The 25857-nt window shown below is 41.1% G+C and overlaps 1 protein-coding gene across 3 annotated transcripts in view; it reads right to left on the bottom strand.

The window, feature by feature from the left end:
- LOC124777371 (hemocyte protein-glutamine gamma-glutamyltransferase-like) overlaps positions 1-25857 on the bottom strand; it is a 165266-nt gene that overhangs the window by 26103 nt on the left and 113306 nt on the right. For all 3 annotated transcript variants that reach the window (XM_047252754.1, XM_047252755.1, XM_047252756.1), the window contains 2 exons: positions 15612-15866; positions 10493-10661 (listed from right to left, as the gene is read on the bottom strand). In XM_047252754.1, the coding sequence (XP_047108710.1) occupies positions 10493-10661; positions 15612-15866 (424 nt within the window). The remainder of the gene's footprint in view (positions 1-10492; positions 10662-15611; positions 15867-25857) is intronic.

The following is a 25857-nucleotide window of genomic DNA, read 5'->3' as shown; positions in this document are numbered from 1 at the left end:
CAGCACCTGATTGAACGTATGCCTGCGAGAGTGGATGGTGTAATCAAAGCTAAGGGTGAGCCAACACCATATTGAATTCCAGTATTACCGATGGAGGGCGAACGAACTTGTAAGTCTTTTTCAGCTAGGTGTACGGATACTTTTGATCACATAGTGTACGTTGCAAGTGTCATTCGTGGTCAGAACAAACTTCTTGTAGTTATGAGTGTATTACGTCACAGCAAAGTGAATTGTAAGTAGTCAAATTTTTGGTGCTTGAATGGTAGGTGCTTCCCTAACCAAGGTATGGGAAGTGTCTGGTGTTTCAAGATGTTCTGTATCGAATATTTAACGGCATACATAGGATAAGCGGAAAAATATGATCCATAAGACACAACGCGGGCCGGCCGGAGTGGCCGTGCGGTTCTAGACGCTACAGTCTGGAACCGAGCGACCGCTACGGTAGCAATTTCGAATCCTGCCTCGGGCATGGATGTTTGTGATGTCCTTAGGTTAGTTAGGTTTAATTAGTTCTAAGTTATAGGCGACTGATGACGTCAAAAGTTAAGTCGCATAGTGCTCAGAGCCATTTGAACCATTTGACACAACGCGGACGAAAATGTGTGAAGCGTGATCGTGACAAACGGTCATTGAAGAGGATTGCGACGGGAAGTAAGAGGACGATACCTGCAAAAGTTACTACAGAACTGAATGTCGCACGCGCGCGTCCTGACAGCACCAAAAGACGCGAAGGGAGCACCAGAATCAGGGCAAGCTGGAATTCCAACCCACTCATCAATGACACAAATGTCTGTAATAGGAAAACATGGTGCCCAAGCTATAAAAACTGTAGTATGGAGCAATGGAAGAACGTTATTTGGTCAGATCAGTCTTATTTCACAATTTTTTCAACTTCTAGCCGAGTTTACGCCCCAAGACCGGGACATGGCAGTGGTTCGGTTATGATTTGGCCAGCCATATTCTGCTGTTTCATGGGCCGCATGGTTAATCTGCACGGTCGCGATACAGGCGTACGTTATGTGACCATTTTGGCTGATTGAGTCCATCCCACGATAAAATGTTTGTTTCCCAATGGTAATGCTATGTACAAGGATTACAGGGCCCCTGTTCACAAAGCTCACATCGTCCGGGACTGGTTTTGTGAGCACGAGTTTGAATTATCGCATCTTCGCTAGCTACTACGATTTACTACTTTGGAGAAAATGGAGCGTGATCGCCATCCACTTATCGTTAACTGAACTTACCACTATTTTGCAGGAAGAATGGTAGAATATTCCCTTAAAATCTATACAAGACCCGTATTTATCCATTCCGAGACGAATGGAATTCGTTTTCAATGCCATCGGTTTTCCTACACCGTAACAGGTATGGTAACGGGTTTTTGGTATTTCTATATTTTTTCTATCCTCTGTATGTATTTGTGTATCAATAATCGACTGCAAGAAGGCAGAGTGCAGTGCAGTGATAATCATTCACAAACATCGCATACTTTCGTATGAAAAGTTGTGGAAGACTAGCCAGGTTTCAGCATACCTAGCAACACCCTGTCCTGTACGCAAGGAAACGTTAATGTTCGTTTAGGAGAAAAAAAATAAAGATAAATCAAGTATCCGTATAAATTTTAACATCATTTTGAATCTGAAAAGGGGAGAATGGTCGCCCTCCTGTAAGTCCTTTTGCCATACCGTGATATTTCGTGTCCTACAGGTCAGCTACGTCAGAGACGTGGGTGTGGAAACAGTAGATAAAGCAGGATTGTCCCCCGATATTAGCGGTACCAGACCGCCAAATATGAACATAGAGAATGACCACTAAACTATTTACGGGGTCACAACAGACTTTATTCCTCCGTCCACTGTGTTGTACTAGTCGACAACGTCTGCTACAGGTTGGACTGGTCGAACCCATACCATTATGTCGGTCTCCACTTTCGGAAATAATAGACGCTTCAAACTGTAACAGGGCAATGGACACCTCTGAAAGCTGTCTCACGATTATAGCCATGTACGTGTTACATACTAACCGGTGTAGTAGTACTAGTAGTAGTAGTAGTAGTAGTTCTAGTCATACGTAGATCATTTTTACAAGCCTATTGGTTGTGGCGTGGTATTATAATTTAAGACCAGGAAAAATAACGCAGTTCACATATTCCCGTATTTAAATAATTACAGGTCTAGTTTGACAAGGATGAAATACGTGATCAGCAGTGATCTTAAAGGAGGAGCCATCCTGGCTTTTACGCGAAGAAATTTAGGAAAACCGCGGGAGACTTAACTCAGGCTGGGCGGATGAAGATTGGAGCGCTCATCCTCCTCTGTGTAAAACAGTGCTATTTTATTAGGTCTACCCCTAGTGTACAGTACTGTTTAACAGAGAAGTTACGTAATAATGTAAAAGACTAGTGCTATATACGTCATACATTTCTCATTGCCAGTCATTACACACGCCACGCACACTATATACACATTATTTCATAACGTAACACTACACGTACTATCAATTGACGTCAGTGCCATATCGACGGAGCTTGGTTTCCATTTTGTTTACTACAATTTCCCATTTACTAGCCTGAAAAGTTAAGTCAGCATCTGTCATAAATAAGTGCGATATTGCGCTCAGATGGTGGATAAGGCTATTATACGTGACATAGTAACATTTCCCAGAAAAAAAGAAAAAGGAACTTAGTGTGAAAGTGTAATGTAAAATGATACAGTTTTATTATCATTATTATTATTATTTATTTGTTTTACATATTTTACCAAACTCCGTGTAGTCTCATCAATGGGCTCTGAGCACTACGGGACTTAACTTCTGAGGTCATCAGTCCCCAGTCTCATCACAATGTTAAAATGCTTTTGTTTATCTCCCTCAGTTTCCTATTTAATGATAGCCAAGAGTGCTTTTCTTCCAAGCTCTGCTTATATATCTTTTGTCATTAAATGACTTGTTTGAAGCAACCAGCATTTTCCCATAAATCTTATTGTACCTTTCTCCATGGAACTGAGGTACTCAAGGGTTTTTGAGGACTTCCTAATACCTGCTGTTATCCTTTGTTTTTGTGACACACTGACACCAATGTTGGTACTTCGGAGATGCCTTTCCAAAGTTCAATTCAAAGTATGTTGAGGATTTAGAGAATTTAGCATTTTCATTGATTTCTCCATACTTTCATCACGATTTTGGTTTACTAGTATTCTTGAAGGTACTTGTATTTCCATTTCTGACAAATGTCTGCAGTTTGCGAATTTTTTACATACCTGATTGTACTGTTATTATTTGCAGACGTGGTCTGAACGTCGAAGCTCTTTTACAGCTACATCACACTATTCGCTGTCCATATTTGTGGCCACTTAATCGATTGCTGATACAATCATTGTTATAACCCTTGTTGTACTATTTACCAACAGGGACAAGCCAAAACTCTGATGGATATTTATGAAGGTGTTATTAATTTCATTTATTATATTTGTGTCTATGTTTTTACTCCACACAAAACTATGTCGAACTTTATAATTGAGACTTTATGTAGAACTTACATTAATTTATTGAAAAAGGCATCCACACTACGTCTGGGTGATTGATACACACACAAAATGATTGATTTCTGGGTTATATCAAGCTCTGTTAACTCAATACTTGATATTTCAAAGAGTTCGTCTTTACTTTCTTTACTTACTGCAAAAAATAAGGGCATGTCTTGACTTAAACTTCATTACTTTTCTGATATAAATGCATGATCCTCCAACATTTGAAGTATTCTTATAGTAATAGTCTGTTCATTGATACAACACCAACACTAGACGTTGTATTTCTATATCTCTACACCAGCATTCAGTGGCACAAACTACCGTCTGTTCAAAGACTGGAGCCCAATAGGATTTTTTTTTTTTTTTACTGATAGAATGTTTTGATGAAGGACTGGTAAGTCCTTGAAACGTAAGTCCTTGAAATGTACATATTAGTTATTCCAATTGTAGCAACTGTTTTGGTGTGTTAGAATATTTCTCGTGAGTTCATTTTGCAGAACTTTTTTTGACTGCTAGAGATAATCTTTACGCAGGTGAACCTGCTGTCTGGATTTATCCTAAAAAGACCTCCCACCCATGACACTTTCATGAATCATCTGTACCAGACTTCCGTTCCGACTCCTGTTTAGGAGTAAATCATGCCTAGTGGAACCGCATTTATAGACAGTCCCGACTGGCGCCAGAGCAACATACGCAAAGTCGGCTGCTGCCAGTGGCATTTGCAACTTCACATCAGTCTGCCTCACAGCACCACTAAGGCGTGACCGATCATAGCGCCAGAACAGCTCGATAATGTGTACATTTATCCAGGACGCATCTTGTCCAGGTCACCACCTATATCACATTCCCCACCTCCGTCCAAACAATTTCTCATCCCACCATCCCACATGGTACTCTTTTCAAAAATCTTTACATGTTAATCTCCTCCTCCATTAAAGCTTTTGGCTTAGCTAGAGGATATGCGACACACGATATATATTAGCAATGTCTTTTCCAGAGAATGAATACTGATGACGCCCCACTTGTCTGTAGGAATCAGCGTAAGAAGGCGAGTTAAATATCATACCCTTTCGTGTGAATAACATGTCAATCAGTAAGTAGCTTTTGCGCAGGCGACCAGGAGAACTGGAACACTAATTTCCCAAAAGTATCATCATAATCCTAGCATTACAAAATGCAATAACTAATAAAAAAAATAACGGAGTTTTTAATAGATTGTGCTCGACACATGTAGTATCGCACAGCATCACTGTGCGACAACTTAATACACTTACAGAGTTCTTTGTTTTTCTTTCCTCACTATTTTTTGCAACCCATTACCGTGATGTGTTGCTATGATCTGCTATTAGTTGTGTGGCCTGTATCATCATTGTTTTCTAAACCCTACGCCACGTTGCTGCAAGTACTCAGCTCCACTCTCCATTTCTTGAAAATCTGACCCTTTGGTATTCCCAACACACCTTTTATCATGTTTTATTTACCTGCTCTTGTCTTTTCCACAGTTTTCCCTTCCAAAATATTTGTTAAAAATTTATTGTGTATAAATATCAAAAACTTTCGTTTTTTTGTGGTTGTTGTCAGATTCCTCGGTTTATTGATCTCTTTCAAAACATCTTGATTTGATTTGATTTCTGTCTAGCTCGCCCTCATTTGCCTTCTGTAAGCCCACATTTTTATCCCATTTTCTGCCTCTTAGTGACTATATACTCGTATATCTGCCTGTTTTCAACAATGTCTAACTTTCACAGTCATACAGAAGCACTCTCTAGCTGAACTTCTTGACGAATTGTTGATGTTTTTAGATTAAAAGATTTGTGCAACACTAACTGTCTAATTTAATTAAAAGTACGTTTTGATGTTGCAATTTTTTCTGATTTCCAAACAGTACCCGCTGTCTTCTGAAAATAACTAAGTGTATGTACGTCTTATATTTCAATTCTTTCTATTTTAATATCAGGTGGCTTCTCATTTTGAATTTGCTTCATAACATAATTCTTGTTTTTAAATACTACTTCTAAATTTTTTATAACTGTCGCAAATTTAGAAAGTGTGACTGTGAGCTTTGAATATATATATTAAAATATATATGGTTAGACAGTGAATGGGATTATCGCTTACTTTAACTCCTAATTTCCGATGTTTTTCCCTGAAAATTGTGCTCTGTATCCACTAGCATCTGCGTAGTCATGAAAACCAAATGTTGGTAAAATAAAATTAAGTCGAATTGTGAAGGTTTGGCGTGCCATTCGACACGAGAGCTCGGCTCTTAACACCTGAACGGTAACTGCTACAGCTGGCAGCATTTAGAGCCCGGGGTACAGTAAGCAACTATTACAGGACATTGCTCATCCATATGAAGCAACAAAAGTGTAAGCCTTCTTGGAAGAACGATTGCATATTCGGCTGATACGTTGTCCGTTGAACATGTTTTGTGTACAGTTGGATCGTCACGATCGTACACCAACCACCGTTTATGCTTTGTAGCATCACATAAAAACCACACACGGAGAAACTGTTGTATAGGAACGTATCTACTCCTTTCGGTTCCGTGTTGAGACGTTCGAAACATGTGACTGCAAACCAAGGGGGCATCATACAGCACTGAATTATCTTCATCGGATATGATGTTTACTTCTGCAATTCTAATCATTTGTTTGGCATAAACTTGATTTTGTCCTTTTCATCCACCTTGATATCCTCGTTTCCGCAATTGTTAGTATAGTTTTGTAGCACTAGACGTAGTACATGAATAATGTCGCGGCTGTAGGTAGCCATATGTAAAAGCCAAGAGATTCCAGTTTCACAGCGCATGCTCAGTCGACTCTAGATCTGTTGTACAGTTACGTTTTACTGCTACTCCAGTGGCAGACAGCTAACTGAAATTGCAGTAAGAGATTATACAGATGACAGAGAAATATTCAGCAACGTAACAGCTCCTTGCTCAGGGCGTAGTGATGTCACCCACAACACATCAAAATGCCGAACAGGTGAGCGATGGAGTGATCATGCGTATCGCGTAGTACAAAGGAATGTCACTCACCCCACCGCCTCTTATGACACTTGACAGTGACAGCGCATTGAATTGTGAGGGCGTTGTATGCAAATACGACTGCCAAATAGCTTTGAGACCGAGGCTGATATACTGCGTCTAGCAACCGGTAAATTCTGTCTATAGATCTCTGAAGACGTACGTCATGATTCGCCCTTTGCCTTTACCTGTAACCGGCGCAGTCTACAAATTTTGTCTTACGATCTTGTGTAGTTGCAATGTAAATTCAGAGAATAATTCTGTGAATAATTTATGAATAATTTATAGCTCAATTCTGTAATCAGTCAACTATCTGACAAGCATCCGCACAAGATAGTAACGAAAGAACACATTGTATTTCTGCAAACGGGAGTAATTTCTCTAATCACTTGAGGCAAATCTTGTCGGCAAAGAGGTCATTAGAGATGCGGGAAGAATTGGGAAGGAAATCAGTCTTGCCAATTCAAATGAACCGTCCCACCATTCGCCTTAAGCGAAAAGAGAAATCACGGAAAACCTGAAACTGTATGACAGGAAGGGGGATTGAACGCTGTTCTCCAGAATAGGTGTCCACTGCCCTACTTCTGTGACACCACAGACCGCCTCCCGTAAAAGGGCAAGGCCGATTTTCTTCTCCAATCTGAGCTTGGCTTCCGCCTTTAATGATCTTGTCGTCGACGGTCCTTTCTTTTTATCTGGACTAAACCACCTAAAATAAGTATTTAATTTATTTTGGTACTGTTGTAATCTAATTTGTAAAGATATCTGTACGTGTACCAGGGCTATCCACAAAGTATATTACGTTTTGGAATTAAAAATAAATAAAGTATTGGAAATTTTTTTATTATATACAGATGAAAGCCACACTTAAATACTACTTTTCTACATAGTTGCCATTTAAATTAAGGCACTTATCGTAGCGATGGACGAGCTTGGAAATTCCTTCGTCGTAAAATTCAGCCGCCTGTACCTTCAACCACGTGGTTAATCAGTAACCCGGTAGAAATACGATTTTTGTAGATTTCATGGAAAGAAGCACTACAATAAACTCTCAAAGGTATTGCCAAACTCTGCACAACCTCAGAAGAGCAATACAAAACAAGCGCAGGGGAAAGTTGGGCTCAAAGATCTTGCTGATTCACGACAACGCCCGGGCCCACACGGCACGTGCCACTCGTGAAGTACTCGAATCTTTTAAGTGGGAGTTGTTTCATCATCCGTTGTACAGTCCGGACCTGGCACCGAGCGACTTCCACTTATTCCCAGCAATGAAGAAGTGGTTGGCTATGCAGCGTTTTGATGACGACGCACAGCTTCAAGAAGAGGTAACCACGTGGTTGAAGGCGCGGGCGGCCGAATTTTACGACAACGGAATTTCCAAGCTCATCCATCGCTACGATAAGTGACTTAATTTAAATGGCAGCTATGTAGATAAGTAGTATTGAAGTGTGGCTTTCATCTGTATATAAAAAAATTCCAATACTTTATTTATTTTTAATTCCAAAACGTAATGTACTTTGTGGATAGCCCTCGTACTTGTCGAGTAATCCATATATAACATATTACTAGAAAAAATAGTTAATGAACTTTAGTTGTTTCGCAAATGGAGGATGGAGGACGCAAGGATGGAGGACGCAAGCCATGAGTGAAGGAATTAGGCCGAGAAAACTTCGTAACTGTTTGGTAAGAAAGACTATTGCATTTGTGAAAACTTTTGAAGCATTTGATTGTAACTTTCGCTAACAAAAAACATGTTCCTGACATGGTAATACCAAAGTCACAAAATTTCCAAAAATGTGACGTAACGGAGATATCATATCGCCTTAGTTCCAGAACAGGGCAGTACAAAACTACATAATCTTACAAAATATCCGAAATGCTAAAATACAATGGTAACCGACGTTCCGACCGTTTTTCAGCGGTCTTCCTCAGCATCGAAGAGAGCTGGCGACAGACAGGCTGCCCTTGAGGCTTACAGCGGTAAATTATCGTTATGAATTTTCAGGGTCTCTAGTGAGAACAAAGGTAGGTATCGCTTTGATTAGGAGCGGGCAAAAGTTCAAATACTGATATTATTTCCGGCACATAAGCAGCATCAGCGTAATAGCTAAGATGGCTGTTTCAGGAAGCATCTGTAAACAACAGATGTTCACTCTACCAATCAGTTGTGAGCTGGAAGTGTTAAGTAATGGACGTGTGGCAGTAGAGTATCAACATCGTTGTCTCACTCATCGCAATAGAGTAGCATCTCTAAAGCAAGTGTTCAGTTTTCGATGAAAGTCCGTGCAAAGTTTTTCCCACGCACCTTGTCTCCCGAAAAAAAAAAGCAATGAGACATGTACGCCTGCGGTGGCTTCACTGAAATTCAAAACGAGGAAAATCCTTTTCTGGAAAAATCAACACCAGTAACAAAACTTGCTGCCATCAATGCGAACCCTCAGCTAAACGAAACAGTGCAGAAATTCACATGCAGGGTCAACGCGTTGATGACATAACCGGCATTCAGAATTTTAATTTCAGACCGATGTGACACGTGAGTTGAACAACATCCCAAAGAAGGACTTTTCTGGTGATTTCACATGGCTGTATGAACGTTCTGTGCATTGTACTCAAGTGAGGAGGGGGCGGGGGCTACGTAGAACAACTGAAACATTACAACTGGCATCATAACTTTCATCTACTTTTTATTAATTCAGTCTCGAAACTTTTTGTACTGAGGAGTAGTCAGTAGTATTTGGAAACTTAGCGTCTCCGTGCTAAAGAAACAAACATAAAAAGTAATAAATGATATAACGCCATTTCGCCCGTCTCATGAATGCAGTAGCAATGGTAACTCATCGTTGATCCGGTAATAATTAAAAGTGTAGCTAATTTGGTCAGAGTGCACGATGTTTACCACTGCTGTAGTACTAGAAGAGGAAGTTGATCGTTAGTGGAAGAATATACGCAGTGTGAACGATATATATGTAAAACGTGACGTTTAGTTTGTCAGTTGTTATTGACCACAGTTATCGCATGTGTTGTGCGATGAGCAAATGGAAGAATTCTTGACGATCTCTGATAGTGCTGACAGCCTCGGACGTTTCCACCCTTTTCTAAGCACACTTTGCGGCTGTATCCCTATTAAACGTGATCTAACCCCTTCGAAGCTCGCGCGACCGCGATTTTCGCTTTCGTGTGCAGGTTGTAACCACTGTACGAAATCCGAACGTGATCAGTGATAGGAAAAGCATCGTCGAGCCCGAGGGTGATGCGCAGGACGCGCTCCACGCTTTTGTACAATGTGAGAGCAAGGTTGTACGCACATTCTAACGAAATTTCAAACTTATGCATCATAATGAGTGGGAGTTACAGGGTTTAGAAGAAGTGGTCCTTCAATTCTGTTGCACTGTTTAGCTAATAAGCACTGTTTTAAGTTATACGAGCAGGTTTCAAGCATCACAGTCGATTTTGTGCTGTTTTCTGAACTTGTGCAACCAAAGGTGATGCGTCAGGTAGTTCCTGTGAAACATACGTTCTTTACAAACAGAAGGTTTGTATTCATTGCTTGTTGAAGACCTTATAGTAACTTGAAATTTTCTTTGCTGACTTCTGGTTGCATATTTCATAAATGCTTAGGATCCTGTACCATCTGCAATGAGAGAGAAAAGGAATAAGCTAAAGGTTTAACGTCCGTCCGCAACGAGGACATTAGAAACGGAGCACAAGCTTGATTTGGAAAAGACGGGGAAGGGAAGCGGTAGTGCCCTTTAGTAGGAATCATCTGACACGTCGCCTTAAGTGATTTACGGGTATCATGGAAAACCTAAATCTGGGTGGCAGAACGGGAATTTGTTCAGTGGTGATCGCATTTGGAACACTGAGTGTAGAATATTTTTGTTTTTATATACCAGGTGTGGTCTGCAAAGTATTAAGATTAGTACGCTATTCTACTAACTGATACTGGTTGATGGAGAGCCTGGAGAAGCCCCACTCGGAAGTGTTGTCCTCTATGAAGTGGCAGAGGTCTGCGTTGACCTCCGAGAAGACGAAGGGCGCGTCGTACTGGTAGCCCACCTCGCCGCGCTTCACCGCCTCCACAGACGCAGGGCCGCAGCGGTAGCGCTCTGCAGCACACGCAGTGAAATCACCTCCACGGAAACTATCTGCCGACCGTACTTTAATACAGGAAAATCGTTCAGTTAAACTGTACGTTGAACAGTGGTTGCAGTTCATCAACGTATCGTAAACCAACACTGCATATCTCAACAGAAATGTTCTTTTCAGCATATAATTTATTATACAAGCTACGAGTGTGAGTTTTTATGCGAATCAGTTTCGTCAGCACAATTTGTTCAGCTTCAGTTTACTTGTCAATGTAACTTCTGCCCCAAAGAATGTTATATTGTTAAGTTGTAAAGCTGATGCTTATCGGAAAGCAAGGTAACAATGGTGATAGTCTGATAGAACTCCTCCTTTGTAAATATTAACGCTTGCACACACACACACACACACACACACACACACACACACACACACACTCACACTATCTTTGAATCAATGTGAAGAGCAAACTTAGATTATTGTCTGATTACGTTATTGTCTGCAAGGTACTTAAGTCGTCGATTAATTTCGAGGGAACAGGCCAAAATATCCATTATTGCAATATCCAAACTGCTTTGCTTAACGAAGTGTAAACAGAGTATAATGAGGATGAACATAAGGAAAAATTGGTTTTTCAATGAAGCATTAGTGATTTATTACTGCGCGCATTCAGGTCGTTTAAATGTGTGGACATGTGTACTAAGCGGTATGAAGAGTGACGCATACATCAACTCCGTTGCAGGGAACATATGGATTACTCTGATTCATTCTAAGAATTCTCTGAACCCGCCAGGTTAGCCCAGAGCGCTTATGCGCTGTTTCCTGGACTCGGGTAGGAGGCGCCGGCCCCTGGTCGTATCTACCTGGCGGATTAACCACGAGGGCCGGTGTGCCGGCCAGCCTGGATGTGGTTTTTAGGCAGTTTTCCACATCCCACTAGGTGAATACTGGGCTGGTCTCCATGTTCCACTTCAGTTACAAGACTTGCAGACATTTGAAAAAACGTTCGTACTATTTCGTGGCTTAGACTAGACGCAGACAGTAGGGGTACACTACTATCGTCCCAGGGGGTACGGGGTGGCGACAGGAAGGACATCCGGCCACCCTCTGACACTAACATTGCCAAATCTATAGTAACAGGGCCGACCCCACGTTGAAGAAGGACAACGGCCCAAGAAAATGATGGTGATTCGAAGAATGCTCTGAAGGAGTGTAAAAACTACAAAGGAGATAGCCCAAGAAGATAGTATGAGATTATAGGTAGAGTGTTTGGAATGTGTATCATGTATAATTAAAGAAGATTAATGGAGGGATTCAGAGAGGTGCACTAGATTCTCAACTGGCTGGTTAGGTCAGTTCGAGAGATGCTTAGATATCTTAAATGGAAATCGTTGAAAGAAGGAGAGCTTCGATAGTAAAATCTTCTGACTGGTTAAGTGTCGTCACATTCCTCTTCAAACATCTCCAATGTTCGACATTTCGAAAGGAATATGATTGGATAGGAATATGACGTGGCGTAACAGATAAGAAGATTTTACCTTCAATGACAATGACTACGAAAACCTTTAGACTTACAAAGGGAGAGTAAAGTAAAACTGTCCTGTAAAAGATTTTATGCGCCTTAAGATAGGCAACATATTTACGTCATCTTACCTGGACGTGGATGATGTAAGTTGAGTTGCCTTCTCAAGGCGTATAAAATATTTTCTGGGACCGGTTTATTTTGCTCTCCCTGTATAAAGTGAACTTCCTTTTCGCGAAAAACATTTGGGATACTTCCCACACTGCAAAACCACAAAACTGTCTCCACCTTATTTTTCGTAAACTGATCATAAGAACAGAATAAGAGAGATTAGAGAAGACACAGAGGCATAAAGACAGCTTCTTTGCATTACATAGCGATTGCTGAAGGAAACGGTGCAAAGTCTCATACAGTAGAAGCGGACTATGTCGTTTCGTTTTTCTCTACTTAATTTTATTCCTCTACATCGGTAGCGAATTAGCAGCAGCATTGTTGTGGCTTTTCAGTCAAACATATTGTTATATTGGAGAAGTCTTAAACCACCAAAAATATTTTAAATGTTTGTCACCCATTTAAGCATGTGATCGTGAGACGGTGAGGGTAATATTGTTAAATTAGCAATCGGAGAGTTGGACAATGAGAACGGATCTTTGTGTGTACGTTGCGAGCATCCTGTTCCCAAACAAGTACTTATTTTTAAGTAAATACTATTTATTTGTACTTTTATTCACCTCAATAGGGCAAGCAAAGACGTTTAATGGCACATTCAAGTTGAAAGTGTAAACAATGCGTTTGTGACCACGCATGTTTTATAGCAAAATTTTTTGGCTGGGGTACCGCAGAGCGCTGTAGTTGCTGCTTGACCCCTGGTCCCGCAAGACCACTGAACTTTTCGACTGCTATAATTAGGAAATATGAGACGTAAATTTTATCAAAGTAATTTTAGTGCTACGACAGAAAGGCATTTTATATTAAGGCACACATTAACTGCGCTGTGGCACACAGTACTATAACGTTTGAATGTCGAATGTCAGTTTGGGTTTGAAAGTGTTCATGAATATATTTGTTAAACTTGAATGAGTGTTAGCCACTACATGAAACCAACAGTATTACTAATATCTGTCTGCTTCCTAAAGCAAAACAGAAAAGTAAGGAAAATTAGATCATCAGAGAGTTGTGCAATATGTAACTGATAAGTAGAGATGAATATTCTGTTCTAGTTAAGTGCTCATTAGGCTAGGCACGAAAAGTTAGCAGGAAAATGGGAATGGACGAGGTCTTGGGAATATGCAGCGAGAAACGAAGTGGCCAGTAATTATACAAGGTGTATGAAAAAGATCGTTCGAAATTAGCGAGAACATATGTTCCACGTGAATGAAGATAGAGACAATTGGGATGCATTTTAGCTTATGTGTCGAAACTAAAAGTTTACCTTGCTGGCTGGTGTAAGTTGCCAGTTCATGTGATGTCAGTAAGCGTATCGCTGGTGCAGCAAGCTCGCCTGTTCATTACAGTAAACACGTTCCTGGATATTTTGCAGATATTGAGTTTTCCACAACTACCAGAACATGCTGAAAACTTCATTTTGCATCAGAACGGGAAACCCCTGCACTCGCACCTGCACGTAAGCGCATTTCTTGACAATGAGCTGCCTGAACGACGGATCGGCACTAAGGAACATACGGATCTGGCATTACAACAGTGGCTTTTTATGGGGTTGTAGAAGACTCTGTGTATGTGCTTCTCCTTACACAACAACACCGATTAACTGCACCGCCCCTCAGTAAACAGCAGTCAATACAGTGATTGAAGAAATGGTCGCAAAATTATGGGATGAGTTTGACTGGTGTCTACAAGTTTCTCGGGCTTTTGGTGAACAATTATGAAATGTAGATCTAAAGTTTGATCGTAACATAATTATAAAAATACTCGAAGACTCTACATGCATATGTTTAAAATAAATCTCCTTATAAAATCGAATGGTTCTTTTCGTAGTCGTATACGTAAGGAGAATTTCATCCGAAGTTTCAGTCTTCATTCGTGTAGAAAATATAGTCTTGTAACACTGGATGAATCTTTTTGAGGACTTCTTGGACGACAAGTCAGCTCTTCAAATTTGAATGTCGGTAGTGGGAACACAAGGAGTTGTTAAGAAGCAATGTTGCAGCTAGACTGATGATCCAAACCATTATGACAGCTACCGATCGTAAGGTTGAATCTCACCTTGTGGTGTTGCGAGCGATTAATGATGTAAGGAAAGTGTATAAGGGGAGCGGAGGCGAATGGAGAATCGTTCTAGCTATGACAAGGGGCCGCAAATGAAGAAACCCACCGAATACGCGACTTTGATAAAGGGCATATTTTTATGCCCCTGCGACTGGAAACGAGCATCTAGCAAATGGCGACCCTCGTCGGTTGTTTACGTCATGAGCATGATGGTAAATGGTTGAGGGGCAGTGAAACCACAAGCAGGCGACAAAGTTCTGGAGAACCACGTCTCTTCACAGAACGTGGAGGTCAGAGGCTTGCCTGCTTTGTAAAGCAGGATAGACGACTATCTGTGGCAGATCTGACGCTAAAGTAGTCGTACAGGCACAAGTGTCTCGGAGCACTTCATTCACAGCACATTTCTCAAAATGGGATGACCGAATGACATCGTCAGTTTCGATTGCAATATGCACGAGATCATCGAAATTGGACCATGTATGAATGGAAACGTTTCGTCTGGTCAGACAAATCACATTATGTTACAGTAAACCGATGCCCGGATATGCTGTCATACAGGCGAATGGTTGCCCGAAACATGTTCTACACCGTGAACGTAGGCCGCTCAGGGCAGTATTATAGTACGGGGGACATTCATTTGGATTTCCATGGGATCTGTGGTTGCAGTCGAAGGCAGCTTGACAGCTGTCGAATACGTGAACATTATTGTGGACCACCTAAATCTCTTCATACTACACGTCGATACCAAGAGCGATTGCATCCTCCAGCAAGATAACAGTCCAAGTCACAAGGCCAGAATCGTGCTACAATGATCTTGGGAGCATGATGGCGAAATCACGTCGAGGGGCACTAAGTTCACCCGATCTTAACTCGGTGGATTACATCTGAGACGCTATCAGGCGCCAACTTAGCGTCTATGAACAACGGGCCATTAATTTACAGGAAATGCTTGAACATTTGTAGACACATCAGATCCCACGTACCTGCAGAAACTTACCAAGGACTTGTTGAATCAGTGGTACACAGAATCGCTGGTATACTGCGTTCCAAAGGTAGACGAAAATGTATTAAACACTCGGTCATAATATTTTGGCTCAACAGTGTATGTGGCGAATGAGGGTCGCCAATATTTGGTGTGGGGGAAGGCATTTTTGCTTAAAGTGTGTAGCACTGGGTGAGGTGGGACGGGTTTGTGGAGTAGGTATTGCAGGTTTGAAGCGCTTACCGTCGCTCTTCTCTTGTGGAGTGGCGTCGATGACCTGCCAGCCGCCGTATCCTGGCGGCAGGTCGGGCCGCTGCATCCAGACCTCGTTCCAGACGTGGAAGTTCCAGCAGATGTCGGGCCGGCAGCCGCCAGGGCCGCACGCCATCTGCTCGCCGTCTCTGGTGAAGTACTTGTCCAGCGTCAGCGAGCGGTTCGTGTCGTGCGCCGACACGTAATTGGTGATGGAGCGGCACGGCAGACCCAGCGCCCGGCACACTGCAACCCGCGCAACGCCACTTGAGGAATGGCGACTACGCTGTCAGCATTATAAAGCTCAGTGTGTAAGCAGGGCGATAAAACATACTGTCTAGCCAATACTAGCACTTAAATGGCTGCGAGCTCTGATAAAGTCGCATCAGTTAATTCTTCAGGTGTAAAAAGACTCCGCCCTGTCCATTGCCTAGTATGAGTCACTTAGAAGGGACACTAACAGTAATTGCGAAGAAGCACTGTTATAATAGATGACACAGGACACCAAAGGAGATGTTAAAGAGGAGGTCGTAACACGGCTTGGTACGGGAATGTTTAATGTGGGAGCACTAAAAACCACAGAGCTTAACCCACGAAAAGGAGATCGAAAATTCCTGTCAAATGCAGAAGAAAGAGCAAATAGATGGCTGGAAGACACTGGGAGTCTCTAAAACAGAAAATATATTTACCACTGTGTGACAGAAAGGACAAGATTGATACGGAAGAAATAAGCTGACCAGAAATGTGATCGGTATGACGTCACCACCGGTGTGGAGCTTAAGGCAATACTTCGCATCGGTAACGTCTTTGCACGTTTCTGCTGTTTAAATTGTTTAGGTAGATCATTCAAGTTTTATTCATCAAGCGCCGACTCCTTTTTCGGCTGAAAAAAATTAGGGAAACAAGAAACGACTTACTTCTGTTGTGACTGTGTTATTACATGAAAGCAAAAATGGTCGAAACCGAACCATTTCTGTACTTGGAAGAATAAAATGATTTTTTATATAATAGAAGCGACTGTGTTTATTGATTTCTCATCAAATTCTCGCCGTTATTGAAGGGAATTTTCAGTTGCCTCCAATTTCCAGAGAACTTTTAACACTCATTCATCACAAGGACAGATGAAGTTTTTTGAATGTCCATTTACGAGATCTTAAATCTGAAGGGATGAGGTAAACTGTGTCGTTTGAATGCGGCACCTCGGAATTTCATTAACTATAAAAATGCTCACCTGATACCTAAAATCAATGAAACAGAAGACTTTCGGCAAAATTGACGACTTTCTGTCAGAGGAAAACTCATTGTCACGTTGCCAAAGAAGGTTAGGACCGGTAAATATGGAAAAGTATCAGTGATTTGTTTTAATACCTTAATACTTTAATAGACATGGGCTAATTTGAGATGGTATGCCTTTCTAAATTTTGAACCGATTCAGCCAATTAGAAAAGGAATTTCATTTCATCAGATCTTCTGAATCATTGTGCGATATAGCAGTTTCCATATAAATGTGTTCTGAATCTCATTAAGCCGTGGAAAAGTATAATAGACTGGCTACGTAAAAATAATACTGAATCTTTCTTACAGATTATAACAGTGTGTCGCACCGGGATTCACAGTCGAAACCTTGCTTGTCACAGATGATGTTCTTACATACTGAGCACCTGAGTACCACCCTCGACCATGCTTCGCAGCTTCACTTACACCAGTACCTTTTCTCCTACCTTCTAAATCCCACAGAAGTTCTGCAGAGAAGTTTACCTACAAATCTACACCGTCCCGAAGTCGGGTGACCAGAGGACAATCTATGTTGCATACAAAAATTCTCTTGTGTGTATATAACTTTTCAACCAAGAGCTATTTATTTCTGATCTACGATCGTACAGTAATATCTGCGAAAGGCAATTTGCATACTAGTCTTCTTTTATACACGGATTTGCGTAACAAAGTGGTTCCGTTCCAATGCGAAGTACTGCGTAGTATGAAACTTTTATTTAGAGTACTGCACTAGTGATTCCAAAACTTGTTGAACATCAGAGAAACATTAAAAGTAGGAAACCTAAACGTCATGTCGAAAGTACAGCTTTGTGACTTGCTCAATGATTCTAATGAGAGACGCGCGTTCACTTCGAAACTACAGTTCAACAGTAATGACTTGTGAAAGGATGCACGTTAGTAGTTGAAATCATTAACCCGTAACTGACGTGCAAGGTCTTGTGGATCGTCACCATTTTCCTATCGATTCCCTTTTATAAACATTCGATCCACAGAACTGATTCAACAACTTCTTAGGAATGGACTGACATTCGTGTTCACTGTAGAGAAGAGTAGGCCAGAAGTCTCTACTAACTTTCTTCTTCAAAGTGGAGGGCCAGAGAAGACAGCTGTTTACAGCTTAAAGGAAGAGATGTTACTGATCTCTTGTGTTCCGAAGACGGAGAAACTTGTAATCCTGATCTCTAGTATGCAACATTCTGAGATCCTCGACCCAGAGATGGGTAAAACAGAGATTATTTCTTTCCATAAAGTAAAAAAAGGCGGCATGGGTTCCCTGTATCAAATTGTGCAACTTACAGCGTAAGCGAGAGGACTAGGACATGGCTTGCAGCATTTTTTTTTTTTAATGGTAGATTTTGGCTGCGGAGTAAACACTTATCGCCTATACAGATCTTTCAAGAAGGCTCCAGGGGTAATACGTCTTGATGTCATTAGCAAAGACACTAACATATCCCCTTACGACACGCCTACAGCAGATAGTCTCGCAAGGGAACTCACTTTTTCAATCATGCACATACAGCACATACGACATGAAGAACTTCCACAGCTTCACGCTCTTGACGAGACAGTTGGTAAAAGAATAATCTGTAACTTTTGCCCTCTGGAACTCAAGAGGAAGAAATCCTTAACAACAGTATGGACGTGCAATTTGTCTTGGATATGCACGAAAAACCATGTAAAATTTGGCTTGAAACGAAAAAATAAGTGGTGTTTTTTCAGACTTTAATCTGAAGTTCAAAGTACACGTTTTCTCTCAAGACGTATTATTTTTATCTCGATAATAACTGCTTTAAAATGGTTTTCAGCAGCGAAGGCTCAGATTTATTTCAGGCAAACTCCCAAGGTGTGACAGATCGCAGCATGTTAGTTATGAAAGAAATATTAGACATATTAGTTGAGAGTTCATAAGCGCAGAGAAAAATTTATGCCGGGTGTAACATGATGACCACAAGCATAAGAGAACGTGTGTCACTTCGTGAGGTGAGGCAACCGGCATGACACGTGTGACCCACAGCCTCGTGTAGATTTTATGACAGGAAGTTCATTAACATAAGTAAAAGGCACATAGAGTTTGGCAGCGGTCCAGAGCCCATAACCAAAGCTACGTCGACAGAAAGCGTTACTGAGAAATTTACAAGCGTCGTGACGTGCCTCGCTGAGTCGGACGTCAACTAACGCAAGATATTTGGTGCGGCTGAGTGGACGTACATATTTTTCGACAGTCTCGTCGCTCCCGTTTCTGAGACATATAACGCCCAATCACCGACGTTTTTATTAGGAACGTTTTTCCTTTGTAAGGGTCTGACATGTCGAATTGGACAAGGTTGAGGATGGAAACTGGCTGCAGCGTTGTTTAAGGAACCTTAAAACGACACTCATTACAGGGTAGATAGCGAGAAACACAGGAAATCTCATTCTGGTTGGTTAGATGGAAAGTACAATCGCTGAATTATTTCAAGGATATTCAGAACTATTAAGACAGTAATTCTACATCGTGTAGTCAACATCTTAAATGGGAATACGTGCATACTGCAAAAACCATGGTATTCAACGTGGATAGGTTTAAAAACTGAGTAATGAAACTGACATAAGATGAAATGAGGTGATATTCTGACCACAAAACTCTATGGCAGAATGCTAGATGCATCATGAATCACACATGGGCCTGTTCCTTTTACGACTGACTATTACTCAGTACTTCCGTTACTTTGCAACTCGGAAGCAATCTGCACAATGTTTTGTGTGGATGAGAGCTTACTAAAATAGACAGAGTGAGTTGTTGTTGCTGTTGTTGTCGTCGTCATCGTCGTTGTTGTTGTTGTTGTTGTCGTCGTCGTTGTCTTGAGTCCGCAGCCTGGTTCCACGCAGCCCTCCACGCTAGTCTACCCTATTCAAGTCTCTTAATCTGCGCATCGCCTCTGCAACCTACATCCATCTGAACCCGCTTACTATATTTATCCTTTGGTATCCCTCTATAAATTTTACGCCTGACATTTCCCTCCACTAACAAATTGACTATTCTTTGCTGCTTCAGGAAATACACTCTGTCGATTGATACTGTCTTTTTACCAAGTTGTGCCGTCAATCTCTATTCTCCCGTATTCGATTCACTACCTCTTCATTAGTTAACCCATCTTTCTATTTAATAACTAACATTCTTCTGTATGGCCACATTTCAAAAGCTTCTATCCTTATGTAGTCTGAGCTGTCTATCGTCCAAGTTTCACTCTAGTACAAGAGTACTTTCCAGGCAAACACCTCCAGACAAGACTTACTACTACTTAAATTTCTCTTTTTCAGAAGCGCTTTTGATGCTATTGCCCGTCTGCATTTCATATTCTCTCACCTTCTGCCATTATCAGTTAATTTTCTGTTCAGTTACCAATATTCGTCTAACTACATTTACTAATCGAATTCTCTCTGCTTCACCTTATATAATTCTACTAAAATCAAGTTCAAATTCATGTCACCTACGAAGGTGCAAGATCCTTTGGTGATGTAATAAATGTAAGCTGCTAAGTATAACCAAAAGATACGTCCATTTATGCCACACATTTTGATGCTCGGAAACTCATTCATCAAAATCTACAGGGAGCTTCACTTTGGTCTAGAATCATGAAATTTGGCAGGATGCAGGGTTTCGCAGTACAAGTAAAACAAAAAATTTGAAAATTGTTCATTTGTAATTATTTCATATGAAAAATTTTTTTTTTTTGGTCATTTGTAAAACGACTGTGTGTCTGTCTCTCCGTGTGTTAAGACCCATGTTCTCAGGAGCGTATAGATGTATCACGTTGAAGTTTATGTCACATACTAAGGTCTGCAGCCACTTGGCGGTGTAGTAGATGTAAGCTTCAAAGTAGATGAGGTCGAAAGATACGGCTATTTATGTCACACATTTTGATACTCGCATACTCACTCATCAAAACCTGTAAGGGATTTTCCGTTCAGCTAGAATCATGAAATCGGACAGTCAGCAAGGTTTCACAGCATAAATAAAGAAGAAACCCGAAAATTGTTAATTTGTAATTATATCATACAAAAATATTTCTTTTGTTAGCCGCATGCAAACTTAAAATTAAAACACTCTTGAAAGTCTTAAAATTCCTGGGACTGATAACTTGCCATTATCGATGTCGATAACAGGGACAAATCGTCTAGATTCTCGATTCCTGGAATGGATAGACTGTCTATTCGTTCTACTCGCACCCTGCCAGTTTTTTTGTCTAGTGTTCACCGAATGAATATTTCAGTTTGTTCTAAATGAATCACTATTGCCAACAACAAATCTCATATCGGAGTACATGTACAGGAACGGCAAAGAATTCAGAGACGCCTGAACAACGGCCGGACACTGAAGATCTATCGTACCGTTCCTTTATGGGTTAAGAATCTTCTTGGTGAGTGCGTGGAGCTGCACTGAAATGTGATATCATAGGCGATAATTATGGCACAATCAGCTGAACAGCTCATGCATCTAAGTTGCTGACAAGGACAATATACAGAAGAATGGAGAAGAAAATTGAGGATGTGTTAGATGACGATCAGTTTGAATTTAGGAAAAGTAAAGGCACCAGAGAGGCAGTTCTGAATTTGCGGTTGATAACTGAAGCACGCCGATGACATTGTAATTCTGTCAGAGACAGCAAAGGACCTGCAAGAGCAGTTGAATGGAACGGACAGTGTCTGGAAGGGAGGACATAAGATGAACATCGACAAAAGCAAAACGAGGATAATGGAATGTAGTCGATTTCAATCAGCTGATGCAGAGGGAATTAGACTAGGAAATGAGACAGTTAAAGTAGTAGATGAGGTTTGCTATTTGGGGAGCAAAATAACTAATGATGGTCGAAGTAGAGAGGATACAAAACGTAGACTGGCAGTGGCAAGGAAAGCGTTTCTGAAGAAGAGAAATTTGTTAATATCGAGTGTCAGGAAGTCGCTTCTGAAAGTATTTACATGGAGTGTAACCATGTATGGAAATGAAACATGGACGATAAATAGTTTGGACAAGAAGAGAATAGAAGCTTTCGAAATGTGGTGCTACAGAAGAATGCTGAAGATTAGATGGTTAGATCACATAACTAATGAGGAGGTATTGAATAGAATTGGAGAGAAGAGAAATTTGTGGCACTTCTTGACTAGAAGAAGGGATCGCTCGGTAGGACATGTTCTGAGGCATCAAGGGATCACCAATTTAGTATTGGAGGGCAGTGTGGAGGGTAAAAATTATAGAGGGAGACCAAGAGATGAATACACTAAGCAGATTCAGAAGGATGTAGCTTGCAGTAGGTACTGGGAGATGAAGAAGCTGGCACAGGATAGAGTAGCATGGAGAGCTGCATCAAACCAGTCTCTGGACTGAAGATCACAACAACAACACAATTGAAGCAAGACTAAAGAAAAATCAAGGAACGTTCAAAGGATCTGTCGATCTGGAAAAAGAGTTCGACTATGTAAAATAGTGCAAAATGCTGCAAGTTGTTCGAAATTCTAAGAAAAATAGGGGTAAGCTATAGGGGAGACGGGTAATACATAACATACACAAGAGCCAAGAGGGAATAATAAGAGTGGACGACCAAGAACGAAGTGCTCGCATTAAAAAAGATGTAAGACTGGGATGTATGTTTCGTCCCTACAGCTCAATCTGTACATCGAACAACCAATGATGGAAATAAAAGAAATGTTCATGAGTGGGATTAAAATTCAAGGTGAGAGGATATCAATGAAAAGATTCGTTGATGACATTGCTGTCCTGAGTGAAAGTTAAGAAGAATTACATGATCTTCTGAATGGCATGGACAATCTAATGAGTACGTAAAGTGGACTGAAAGTAAATTGAAGAAAGACGAAAGTAATGAGAAGTAGCAGAAATGAGTACAGCAAAAACATTAACATCGGGATTGGTGGTCACGAAGCAGATGAAGTTAAGAAATTCTGCGACCTAGACAGTAAAATAACAAATGACGGACGGAGCAAGGAGGACATCAAAAGTAGACTAGCACTGGCAAAAAAAGCATTCTTGGCCAAGAGAAGTCTATTAGTATCAAACACAGGCCTCGATTTGAGGAGGAAATTTCTGAGAATGTACGTCTGGAGCACAGCATTGTATGGTAACGAAACATGGACAGTGGGAAAAGCGGAACAGAAGAGAAACGAAGAATTTGAGATTTGTTGCTACAGATGAATGTTGAAAGTTAGGTGCCCTGATAAGGAAAGAGGAGGTTCTGCGTAGAATCGGAGAGGAAAGGAATATATGGAAAACACTGACAAGGAGAAGGTACATGATGATAGGACATTTGTTAAGACATCACGCAATGACTTCCATGGTACTAGAGGGAGCTATAGAGCACAAAAACTGTAGAGGAAGACAGGGATTAGGATTCAACCAAAGTAAACAAGCTTTCGCATTTCAGTGTCCGAGATAGTGGAGATTGTTCTTATGGTGAAGATAGCAGCACTCAGTTTATGTACAAGATCTTAATTGGGTCCCTTGTGAGAGAATCAGTGATCTCTACCCTCCCTAGATGTATATGGTTTCTGTGCACAGAGCTCACGTACGTCTGCTGAGTCCTATGTTTTGTTTCGTCCGCGATATTGTAGTTTGGCAAAAGGTTTCAATCGGTCTCTACCTGATAGAGAATTATTTTTGTCAATTTTAGATTATAAACCTCATGTAGTGGACTATGACTGAAACTGAAGGAGGGTTTTGTTAGGTCAGCGGGTATTGGAATACTTCACTAGAATAGACAACGTAATCACAATAATTGTTTCCTTCGCGTATGTCAGGAATTTTACAATCTCCATAGTGGATTTGTTCTTGCAAATGGCAATGGAAAATTTAGTGCTCCAGAAACTACCCATTTTGTATCTTACTGTGTGTATCTTGCGGGAAGTTGATAACTATTTGCATCTCCATTCGCGAAATCTGTCAGCTTGAACATGTATCTCTGTTGTCAAAATAGACCACACGTTGCACCCGTAAGTGCACAAAATTTTTCTGAAAACTCTGTATGCAAGACTTGTGGAAGGAAACATATTGTCGCATCAATAGTACCAGTAATTCAGACGAAACTGTACGTCCCAGAGACATATTAAGACTCAACTTTACCTATGAAAATGAATACAGGCCGAACCAATTAATTAAATTTTGTGTCAAAGAGACCTGGGTCCTAATCCTCACCTTGGTACAAATTTTAATTCATTTCTTCGGTCTGCATTCATTATCATAAACAGGACGTATGTTACGACATCAGTAACATACATCAGTAGGTAAGGCATATGTAAAAATGGATTTCGGTTTAGGCTGAGATGTAGCGGGCACTCCACTTTTTAATACCAGCTTATATTTAAGAAATACCTACATTGTTCAAACATAATATTTATTAGTAGTGACGTGTCTGAACAAACGGTTTTAACGTTGATGAAGAGTCGTCTGCATTTTACAGCACTGCGTTTACGAATTACACGTATTTGAAGGTTTCTGTAATATAGTGCTTAATTTATGTCTACTGCATCACATGTCTTTCTTTTGCTCGACAGGAGCGTGTATGAATAACACATAATTGGAATAAAGCAGAGAACAGTTTTCTGATCATCCTGTCAATATGTGAATCACAGGAGGCTTTCGAAATTATACAGAACTATTATCTTTTTTTATGTCCACTAGTCTTGAAACAGTCCATCTTGTCGTCTTCCAGAAGTCTGGAACATGCGATATAATTGACTCACGTGAACACTGAATCAGAAAGTACTTTCTTTTGCATTCTAGTATCACTCCGTGGCTACCATATTGTAGCTGGACAAGATACGAAGGTGTACGACTGGCATGCTTAAACAGCTGGCGTTCCACACTGTGTTTACATGAGACTCTCAAAATCGGATTTCGTAAACCGATATCCCAGTACCAATTCCGGTTGGTCACGTAGATATTCCAGCAGATTCTGGAAATGCGATTCTAGCTGTCGGATTTCTTCCTCCACAATCGATTTTCGCTCTCACGTAAATGTACGACCGTTTTCGAAACATGCTTCTGTTGTCAGGCTACGTCCTGATTCCAAATACTTTCAGGTAATCTGGACGGAGTGACCTTTTGTGCAGTGAAGGAGAAGCAGAAATATTAGACTGAGCAAGATCTTGTCTATGTTCAGTGTTTAATTGAAAGATACAACCGTTGTGTTGACTAAATTTGAAACCGGAATAGCTGATTTCCAGAAGCCATTCGTGTAAAACAACCAGCAGTATGTAGTATAGTGATTGACAGCGCGACTACCGAGGTCGAAGGATTTTTCCCGGATGCTAATGTGACACGTTTCCAGCGCTGTCACGAAAGCCAAGCACCGAGAAGTTAGATAGTCGACAGTCTGGCGGTCGATCCACATGCCCTTTCTTTCTGAATCAGTCACGACATTGTGTTACCGTTTTGCCAGTCACAAGTCTGCGACGATGCTCCGCCTCCACGATATTAGACTAACCGAATCCCCTTTGCACCGAGTTGTCTTCGTCCAGACACCGATGAACACCGGTTCACGTGCGCAACGTACCACCCAGTATAGCAATATGTGACAGTTATTCCAGCATGTCACCTTCGCGCCACACCAGCAGTTGTTGAACCGCGGAGTTTCTCTATCCGGCGGACTCATATGGTTTAAGGCCGCGTCCGTTGCGTATCTCTTCCGGCATGAAGAAAAAAGGAAACTTCGTTACTGGCAATATGTCCAGGATACTCGCGACACCCTCGATCATACACGCCGACACCGATCCTACTTCGCCAACTACCTGAGAGGTGTTCTTCCCAACACCCCCCTTCCCTCCCCACAGATGGGGGAAACCAGGCTCGCGGTGGACTTTTACCCCACAGACCAAAAAGCAGAAGCTTCACCATAACTGGCGAAGTACAACATCCTCCGTGGATGGGAGGCACGCACGAAGAATGGTGCTCACTTTTTCTCCCGTATCAAAA

Source organism: Schistocerca piceifrons, chromosome 2 (genome assembly GCF_021461385.2).
Source record: "Schistocerca piceifrons isolate TAMUIC-IGC-003096 chromosome 2, iqSchPice1.1, whole genome shotgun sequence".
NCBI lineage: Eukaryota > Metazoa > Arthropoda > Insecta > Orthoptera > Acrididae > Schistocerca > Schistocerca piceifrons.
The sequence above is the reverse complement of the archived record's forward strand: the minus strand, read 5'-3'. Positions and strand labels throughout refer to the sequence as shown.